The 10,585-nt window shown below is 40.8% G+C and overlaps 1 protein-coding gene and 1 long non-coding RNA gene across 2 annotated transcripts; both read right to left on the bottom strand.

Annotated features, from left to right (window-relative positions):
- Positions 1-1,498: 1,498 nt before the first annotated feature.
- LOC105842438 (uncharacterized protein K02A2.6) lies at positions 1,499-4,893 on the bottom strand. Its single transcript, XM_062676247.1, has 6 exons — positions 4,816-4,893; positions 3,849-3,899; positions 3,287-3,394; positions 2,815-2,960; positions 1,747-2,283; positions 1,499-1,562 (listed from the first exon to the last, which is right to left on the bottom strand). Exons 1-6 carry the CDS (start codon positions 4,891-4,893, stop codon positions 1,499-1,501), a joined length of 984 nt encoding a protein of 327 aa, XP_062532231.1.
- Positions 4,894-5,661: 768 nt separating this feature from the next.
- LOC105842537 (probable RNA-directed DNA polymerase from transposon BS) lies at positions 5,662-10,077 on the bottom strand. Its single transcript, XR_001140139.4, has 3 exons — positions 10,053-10,077; positions 6,171-9,331; positions 5,662-6,021 (listed from the first exon to the last, which is right to left on the bottom strand). It is a non-coding gene; the product is annotated as a probable RNA-directed DNA polymerase from transposon BS (long non-coding RNA).
- Positions 10,078-10,585: the final 508 nt, after the last annotated feature.

The following is a 10,585-nucleotide window of genomic DNA, read 5'->3' as shown; positions in this document are numbered from 1 at the left end:
AATCAATTTTTTTATTTATTATATTTATAATTATACAATTATCACTATCATTGAGTATTAAGTACAGTTTAGTTTCATAGCACAGAATAGGACAAAACCCTGAGTCCTTCCTATGCTAGTTTCGAATGACATTAGGGCCGTCGGTCTTCCGAGCGACGACTTCCTCGGAAGATCTTCCCCGACGCAGTTGTCGCGATAAACTAAAAACTATGCGCCCATTTAACCATTATGTTAATACTGCAGGTGACATCCCTTACGGAGTTCTTTTTACGACGTGAATTTCATCTAATTTGCATAAGAATGTCAAATGTTCTGAGAGAAATTAGTCTAGCGATGCTCTCGTGAAGAGTTATAGACTTGAAGAAATACGAAAACGGTATTAAAGAGTTTTGGAGTTTGTCTAACATCGAGTCAGATTTCAGGACATACTTTTGAATAAATATCAATAGGATCTTTTAGTTAATCTATAAAGTTGCCGGATTACAATACAATAAAAATAAGGAATTTATTATTTTCAAATACTTTCATTAGTTTAATGATTGGTATTTCATTTTCATGGACATGATAAAAAGTAATTTTTTTTTATTTTTTTTATTGCCTTTGTAGGCAGACGAGCATACGGCCCACCTGATGGTGAGTGGTTACCGTCGCCCATGGACTTCAGCAATGCCAGGGGCAGAGCCAAGCCGCTGCCTACCAAACGAGTAGTTAATTATCGAATGATACGGTGGACTAGCGGCTATAGCAATAAAAACGTAAATACTTGAAAACATTGTGTTGACTTGTATATTAGAAAATATATTTCATAATGACACCGCACATCAAAAGTAAAACGAACATAATTCAAATTCAAATGCAGTGCATCATAGACAATTATACGTGGACAGCATCACGACCTTCCAAAATGGAATATGAGTTCCGTCATGATAATAATGCCGGACAAACGGCTCAGAATCTTAATGAGGTGTACGGAATATGTTTTAGAATAGTTTAATACATTTCCCAAATATATAAATGTTTTTTTGATGTATGTACATAATATGAGTCGACTATTATCAAAGCCGGCAATCTGACTTTTGAACAATGATTGGTAAATCAGAAAAACGAATTATTGACTTTGTATTCCATTGGCAGTCACAAAACTCTTCGGAACGACATCTTAGATAAATAACAGGTTAACTATTTATTTAATTTTAATTTAATAATGTTGTAACCTTCTTTTACATATTCCATTATTTGAAATATACTTCAAACACATTGTCATTTTTGCTACCTATCATTATTATATTTTCTTTTACTTGTAAATACTGCATTAACCTTCTTTTGTCTGGCCGAATGTTGGAAAGTATGCAATTCAATTGTCTTCCAAACATCATCTCAGCTGGAGATTTACCAGTGGATGAGTGCGGAGTGTTTCTGTATGTAAACAGAAATTCTAATAGTCGGCGCTCGAGATTTGTGTTGTCTACCGATGCCATTCTATTTTTGAATGTTCTGACTAAACGTTCTGCCAGCCCATTTGTCCGAGGATGATATGGGGATGATGTGACATGTAAAATAGACTGTTTTGTGCAATATTCTTTAAATTCATAAGATGTAAATTGGGGTCCATTATCGGATATAATCATTTTTGGTAAGCCAAATGTACAAAATATGTTATCTAATGTAAGACAAAGTGATCTGGTGTTGATGTGTTTCATCGGTCGTATTTCCACCCATTTGGAGAGAGCGTCGCACAATACCAACCAATACGATCCTTCGAACGGTCCAGCAAAGTCGATATGGATTCTCTCCCATACTTCTTCTGGTATGGACCAGGAAAATACAGGAAGTTCAGGATTACAAGGGCGGTTCTGTTGGCATCTGGTACATTTCTTGACAAATAATTCTATGTCTTCGTCAAGGTTAGGCCACCAAACATAGTAACGTGAAAGTGCTTTCATAGCAGAAATGCCAGGGTGTCCTCGATGAAGGTATGTAAGAATGGCTTTTCGGAGTGCTGTAGGTATAACGATGCGTCCTTGCCTCATAAGTATCTTATTCTCAACAGATAATTCAGTCCGGTTTCTGTAGAATGGTTTCATCTCTGGATTGTATTCTGATTCTCTCCAGCCGGTTTTTAAATTTTGACAAACTTTTGTGAGTATATGATCCTTTGCAGTTGTTTTCATAAGTAACTGTTCTGAAAGGTTAAGGTCAGTCATTCGAGTGCTCAAAAGACGTAGATCTATTTTATGTACAAGCCCTTCTGTCTCGGAGGGTTCAGTTTCAGGGTTTGGTAATCTGGAAAGGCAATCAGCTAATGTGTTATTTTCACCTTTCCTGTAGTAAATGTCATATTGATAACTTCCCACTACTAGGGCCCATCTTACCAATCGGTTATTGGCTAGTTTAGGAAGGTTGCGGCGTGCACCCATAATATGTATAAGAGGCTTATGGTCCGTAACTAGATTAAATTTCGTTCCTCTCAAGTACTGATCAAATTTTTTTATACCAAATACTATTGCTAAAGCTTCACGATCAATAACGGAATATTTCATTTCCGCTGGTCGTAGTTTCCTTGAAGCAAAAGCAATTGGCTGTTCTATGTTCGAGTCCTTGTGGAATAATACTGCACCCAATCCCTTTTCGGAAGCGTCACATGCTAAATAAAGGGGACGTTTCTCGTCAAATGCAATTAATGGTTGTGAAGAAGCTATGCATTTCTTTGTATCTTCAAATATTCTGTTTTCATGATCAGTCCAACGCCATCTATTTTTTTTACTAGTTAGATCATGAAGATCCGAACAAATTCCGTGAAGATGTGGTACAAACCGTTCGTAAAAGTTAACTAGTCCTAAAAATGATCGTAGTTCTTTTGCATTACTAGGTGCTGGGGCCTTAGTTATGGCATCAATTTTAGATTTGGTTGGGTGGATGCCATGTTTATCTATTATGTGACCTAGGTATTCAATCTGATTCTGTAAGAAATTACATTTCTTTAAATTAACTTTTAGGCCAGCGTTTTGTAAGCGATCGAATACAATAGATAAAGTTTGTAAATGTTCTGAAAGATCTTTCCCTGCTATAGCTATGTCGTCAAAATATACAGCTACATTGGTGATATCGCCTAGCAGTTGATCCAGAAAATGTTGAAAAATTGAAGGAGCAGTCGATATTCCAAAAGGCATTCTATTGTATTGGAAATACCCTTTATGGGTTGACAACGTCAAGTACTTTTTCGAATCTGGTGCTATTTCAAATTGTAAGTATGCGTCTTTAAGGTCTATTTTTGAAAATAATTTACCGTTTGCGAGATTTTGGCGTAGTTGATCGAAAATCGGAACTGGGTGTAGATGTTTAATAAGTACTGGATTAAGTGTAGTTCTGTAGTCTCCACATATCCTAATTTCCCCTGTAGATTTCAGAATGTTAACTGTGGGTGTAGCCCATTCAATAGGTGTAATATTAGGAAAATATTCGTACCACATCACCGAGTTACCGACCAAGTGACCAAGTATATATTAAAACACGCAATGATAAAATATGGGAACCAGCGGTAATTACATCCCGAAAACATAAATATTCATATATTGTTTCAACACCAGGAGGACTAGAAAAACGAAGACACGCTGATCACATCAGGCCACGCGAGTCTTCCCCCTCAGAAACCCCGAGGAATGAAAGGGCGCATTCTTCTATGCTGCCGACGACTGCTTCTCCAGACATTGGAATGGAAACATCAATTAGCGAAAGGCTAACTAACAATAAGAATTCGGCAGCAGTACCATTACCTTCACCGCAGTCGCCTACAAATGTACAAATTTCTCCAAATTCACCTTCACAGCATTCGAAGTTATACTCCTCACCTGCTCCGGTCTCCACTCCTGTGCCATTTGCTCCGCGTCGAAGTAATCGACCTAAACAGGCACCCCGCCGTCTGATCAACGAGATGTAGATGGGGAGGAATGTTGTAACCTTCTTTTACATATTCCATTATTTGAAATATACTTCAAACACATTGTCATTTTTGCTACCTATCATTATTATATTTTATGCTATGTCTTGAAAACATTATAAATAATTAACCTTTATTTAATGCAGGTTTTGAACCGTATTCATTGAAGGAGACGATTATATTCAAATAAATCTGTATTGACATATCAATAAATTTTTTTTTGTCCAAATGCACAGATTGCCACCTTTGATAATAGACGACTCATATGTCGGTCGAACTTTCCAAACTGACCTAAGTTATGCTTCAAAGTTTGATATTTGTTCTAAGTTACATCGGCCACGCTTGGTGATGTCTATAGGCTCTGGTAATTGCTTACCACCAATATGGTTAGTGCGAGCTTTTTAACGTTCTCGATATCGTAAAAGTTAACTCAAATTTGTATGCAGTTAGAACAGCGCCCCTACCGGTAAACATAGGCAAACGTTCCAACTCCACTCCAACTTTTACGCTATGGAGAACGTTAAAGAACTCGCTCTAAGCACACTGGTCGTATCGACTGAAGGCGTGTCTAATCCATGTAGCGCCTATGTGTAATCATTACCATAGCGTCCTGTAGTAAGCATGCGGCTAAAATGGAATAGCTATAAATGTAACAGGTTCATTGAGGGTCCCAAGCCACTGAGTTTCTCGCCGGATCTTCTCAGTGGGTCGCGTTTCCGATCCGGTGGGAGATTCTGCGAAGCACTGCTCTTGCTAGGACCAGTGTTAGCAACACTTTGGTTTGAGCCCCGTGAGCTCACCTACAAACGTTAGGATGAAGCTGAAATAGTCTCTCAAGGCTATCAGCATAGGCAGGAACAAACAAACAAAAAACAAACCCGAGGTTGGCGCCCGCTGATACCGCTCCTCTCACACTGTGCACGATAGGCAAAGCCGCTTCTGATAATGGCTGCCATTTTAAGCAGAAAACCATATGGGTAATGAAGTACGAAGGAAACCTTTACTGGTGGTAGGGCATGTTGTGAGTTCGCACCAGTAGGTACCACGACCCCGCCTTTTTCTGCTGTGAAGTTAATGCGTTTCTGTTAAAGGGTGGGGTACCCGTTAGCAGACCTTAGAACTCGTGCAATAAAACTCGGCAATAATAAAACGTTCCCGTTAATATTATCTTATATCTTTAAACGAGCAATTCATGTATAAAAAATAAATATATAATCTGAATCTCGGAAACGGCTCCAACCATTGATTATATTTCAACTCTCTGGCTCCAACGATTTTCATAAAATTTAGTGTACAGGGGGTTTAGGGGGCGATAAATCGATCTAGCTACGATTTATTTTCAGATAATGTTGTTTTATTCGTGCTTTCAATAATCAACTTTATCGACAATTTTGATTTTTTCTTTAAATAACATCAATTCATATTTTTTTTTATTCTGTCGGTAAGATCGAAAAATATTATTCATATCGTCATCATCATCATTTTATCAATATGTAATTCGTATTTAAATATAATTTCTAAAAAACATAATTTATAAAAAAAAGTCATTCAGGTGCTACCAGTACTACCAGTACTTTGCAGTAGGCAGCGGCTTGGCTCTGCCCCTGGCATTGCTGAAGTCCATGGGCGACGGTAACCACTCACCATCAGGTGGGCCGTATGATCATTCGTCTGCTTTCAAGGACAATAAAAAAAAAATACCAAGTAAAATAAAACAAGACAAGGATAACTCAATTGTTAATTTTTCGAAAAACCAATTTAATTACTTGACACATCTTTATCTTCGGTCGTGCAGCAAGCTATGAAACACGGGCACAATATCGGGAAGCAAGCTATAATGGGGCTAAGCAGAAACGGGCAGGTAACCATGCAGCACGGGAAAATACAACACATTCTGTTCAAAATCCATTTGCACTCCAAAATATAAGAAGCGAATTCTCAAGCAATGTTTTTTTTAAATATTTCTCGAACAAATTTACGTCTTTCAATGCAGTTTTTATTGTAGCCTTGATTTGATGACTGAAGACTTTATCGAAGCACAGCACTACCTATTGCAATCAATAAAATGCAATAGGTTATTCGAACTAAAAAATTTAAATATGGTTTAGTTCAATTATCAAAAACTTTAAACACAATATTCGTTTAGTATTTGCGTAATGTTGTATTAATTGTTTCAAGCTATATCAAAATGCTCGTATTTGTGAATTTCTTGCTTGTTTTCACGAGATCTCACCTTCTTTGCTCTCTTCCGGTATAATGTAGTTCATGCAGCAATCACAACAGGGAACACAAGACAAAAACGGACTTACAATCAAAGGTAAAATGTAAACAAGTAGACACATTTGATAACTTAAAGGTTTTTTTTTATATTATTGATTTTTCAAATGAACATTATCATATTGATTTAATTTGATTTTATTGAGATTCGTGTCCTTGAGAGATTTGAATATTTTGAAAGTGTTTTTTTTTTTATTGTAGAATCAAAATGTTTTTTCTTGCTTGAATGTTTCCCGAGCAAAGGGATTCTGTTTTATTCACTATCAAGTTACAATAATGTCCGAGAAGTGATGTTTATGTTATATTGTTTAATTAAAAGCGAAGTGTTATATAGAAGATTTAGATCGTGCACTATTTAATATTATGACTTTTACGTCAATTTTATCTGCGTGATGAAAAATTTTTTTTTTTTTTTTTTTTTTTTTTTTTTTTTATTGCCTTTGTAGGCAGACGGGCATACGGCCCACCTGATGGTGAGTGGTTACCGTCGCCCATGGACTTCAGCAATGCCAGGGGCAGAGCCAAGCCGCTGCCTACCGCTTAATACTCTCCACAAGCCTCGTTTGAAGAAGGACATGTCATAGCGCTCGGGAAACACCGTGGAGGGGAGCTCATTCCATAGCCGGATGGTACGTGGCAAAAAAGATCTCTGGAAACGCACTGTGGATGACCGCAGTGGCTCCAGGTAGTATGGATGAACTCTACTCCGGTGGCGGGCGGTGCGATGGTAAAAACGAGATGCTGGTATCATCTCGAACAATTCCTCAGAGCACTCCCCATGGAACATACGGTACAAAATACAGAGGGAACCGAAGTCCCTCCGCAGACCCAGAGGCTCCAAACGATCCGAGAGAATGGGATTATCGACAATCCGAACGGCCCTCCTCTGTATGGAGTCAAATGGAAGAAGCTGGTATTTGGGAGCCCCAGCCCAGAGATGGGAGCAGTACTCCATGCGAGGCCGGACTTGTGCTTTATAAAGCAAAAGTCTTTGTCCAGGCGTGAAGTACCGCTTCGCTCTGTTGAGGACTCCCAGCATTTTGGACGCCAACTTGGCTTTGCCTTCCAAATGACTCCGAAACTGGACATCGCTCGAAATGTCGACCCCAAGTATCCCGATACTCTCGGAAGGTTGCAGGGATACTCCTTGGAATTGCGGCGCCATGACAAAGGGGTCCTTCTTCGCAGTGAACGCGCAAACTTGTGTCTTTATCGGGTTGAATTGAACCAAGTTCAATTCACCCCATTCGGAGACTCGCCCCAGAGAGTTCTCCACTTCAGACACAAGTTTTGATCGTCTCTCTTGCACCACGCTCCGAGAGAGACTCTGATGGCCGATATATCGCGCATCCCCCGTGCTGTCATCTGCATAGCAATGCATGCCATCAATAGACAGCATGTCATTGATATACAGGATGAAAAGCGTGGGGGAGAGCACCGAACCTTGTGGAACGCCAGCGTTAATGGTCATGGTATCAGAACAGTCACCGTCTACAACGACCGTGATGCTCCGCCCATCCAAAAAGCTAGCGATCCACTTGCAGAGACCCTCGGGGATTCCGTAAGATGGTAACTTCGATAGAAGTGCCCTATGCCAGACCCTGTCGAAGGCCTTCGCGATATCAAGGCTCACAGCAAGAGCCTCGCCCTTGCTTTCCAAGGCTTCAGCCCACCTGTGAGTAAGGTATACAAGAAGATCGCCAGCTGAGCGACCGTGACGGAAACCGTACTGTCGGTCACTGATCAGCTGGCGATCCTCCAGATACTTCAGGAGTTGTATATTAATTATTCGCTCCATCACCTTGGAAAGCAAGGAAGTTATCGCGATAGGCCTATAGCTCGATGGGTCCGACCGGTCACCCTTCTTGGGGATAGGGTGGACGTGGGCAGTCTTCCATGAAGACGGAACCCTGTTAGTGCAATAAGAGAGGCGATACAAACGCGTTAGCGCAGGCGTCAGCTCAGGGGCGCACGTTTTCAGAACCACTGCAGGGATGCCGTCTGGCCCGCTCGACTTATGGACGTCCAGGAGTCGGAGTTCCCGCCTGACTGCACACTGTGTAAAGCAGATCTCGGGCAGGGAACTATCACACCGGAGGATGTTCGGTGGTGTGGCACCCCCGTCGTCCACAGTCGAGTTCGAGGCGAAGAGTTTGACCAGAAGGTCAGCCTTCTCTTTCGCACTATGGGCCAGACTGTCATCGGACTTGCGTAGTGGTGGGAGACTAGACCTGCAAAAGTTTCCTTCTGCAGCTTTGGCGAGCGACCAAAAAGCACGGCTCCCAGAGGGATAGCTCTTCAGTCGCTCGCCAATTCTAGCAACGTGCTCCGACTTCGCCTTGGCAATAACCTTCTTGTAGGACCTGGAAGCGGCGTTATATTTCCGCCTTTCCTCTGAGATGTTAGGGTCCTGACGTCTCCTGGCATTATCCCATGCCACGTATGCGGACCGCTTGAGGTGTGCAGCATCCCTGCTGGCATTGTTATACCAGGGTCTGCTGCGACCCCCAACGGGCACTTCAGAGGAGGGAATAAACAATTCCATCCCCTGGAGCACCACGTCTTTAAGACGGTCCGCACAGACGTCAGGATCAGCAGAGGAAAAGCAGAACCGCCCCCATGGGTAGGATGCGTAAAATTCACGCAATCCATCCCAATCTGCTGACATATACCGCCAAACTCTTCGATACCCGGTCGTCGTTCGACGATCAGGACGAGAGAGTGGAACGGCAGCACGAATAAGGCAGTGATCAGACGATCCAAGCGGAGCGTCGACCACCACACTGTATCCGGCCGGATCTGTGGTCAGCAGAAGGTCCAACAAAGAAGGCTCGTGCCCCTCGATATCTGGGACACGGGTGGGCTGTGTCACCAGCTGGGAGAAGCCGTAGGCCAAGGCGAAATCGTAGGCAGTCCGACCCGGGAGGTCAGTGGTTCTGGACCCCAACCACTCTTGGTGGTGAGCGTTAAAGTCTCCAAGAACCACCACCTCCGCAGATGGGTACTGCTCAAGCACGCGGTTAGTCCCCTCTTGCACATGCTCAAACAGAGCTGAACCTGCATCACTGCTGTGGGACCTGTACAGGCACGCGTAGATTCGGCTACGGCCCCCGTGATCTACGCACAGCCACAAAATGTAACTAAATTACAATCATTTTTGACATAATGTTAAAACTTTGTCAAGATTGCTTAGTTTTGCAAAAAGGATAGTTTCGATTGATGTAATATTGTGTCTATGGTATGATGTGTCGCTGGAGTTCTTTAATAGTTTTATGATAATGACCATATGCTTATTTCATCCCATATCGTCTCGTTTCATTTAATTTCATACTAATTGATTAAAGTTTCAAATTTATCAACTTCATCTTATTTCTTCTAATTTAATTTTTAGATAACCGAATGTGTTTATATTCAATAATTGAATATTTTTATAAACTGGCAACAATGGCACGGTAATCAATCAGGGATCACGGTCTTTAAAATAGAATAAAAAGAAAACTATAGCTACCCTGCCGATTCATCCGTTCGAAGTAATGTGTAAGTTTCTATGACACAAATTTAACACGATTTTTATCATCGCTCACTTTAGTAATTTCACGATGCAATAAATTATTCACAACACAATTTTGCACATAACTAGTAGTTCACCTAGTAATTTTGAGTTGACAGTTTGCTAAGCTTTTGCCTAACTAATGAAGATCTAATCTGTAGCCGGAGTAATGAGTTATCTGTGCCGTTACAACGATCTACGAATAATTGGACATGGCAGTCAATACTATTTGGTTTCATTAATTTTAGTGTTTCGGGTTTTTATAACAGGTATTCATTTAAAGATTACCCTTCAGAACTGCTATTTGGCACATTATTCATAAACCTGCTAAATATAATTACGTATTTATTCAGTATCAGGTCCTTGCAACGCTTCAGTAAAGATAACTCTCTGAAGACTGGGTCTGAATTTTAATCTTATTAAACCACTTTAAAAACTTTTATATATTTAAGATTTTAATATAACCATCTATGTTACTTGTCAAGGTTATTTTACCAGCTTGCAGGGGTTCTATATAGATTATATGGCTCTTAGAATATAAGGTTATAGGTTATATGGGTCTTAGAATATAAGGTTATAGGTTATATGGGTCTTAGAATATAAGGTTATAGTACTGGTGGTAGGACCACTTCAGTCCGTACGGGTAGGTACCACCACCCGACCTATTTCTGCCGTGAAGCAGTAATGCCTTTCGGTTTGAAGGATGGGGCAGCCGTTTTAACTATACTGAGATCTTAGAACTTATATGTCAAGGTGGATGGCGCATTTACGTTGTAGATGTCTATAGGCTCCAGTAACCACTGAACGCCAAGTGGGCTGTG

The sequence above is a fragment of the Bombyx mori genome, chromosome 26, assembly GCF_030269925.1.
Source record: "Bombyx mori chromosome 26, ASM3026992v2".
Classification (NCBI taxonomy): domain Eukaryota; kingdom Metazoa; phylum Arthropoda; class Insecta; order Lepidoptera; family Bombycidae; genus Bombyx; species Bombyx mori.
The sequence above is the reverse complement of the archived record's forward strand: the minus strand, read 5'-3'. Positions and strand labels throughout refer to the sequence as shown.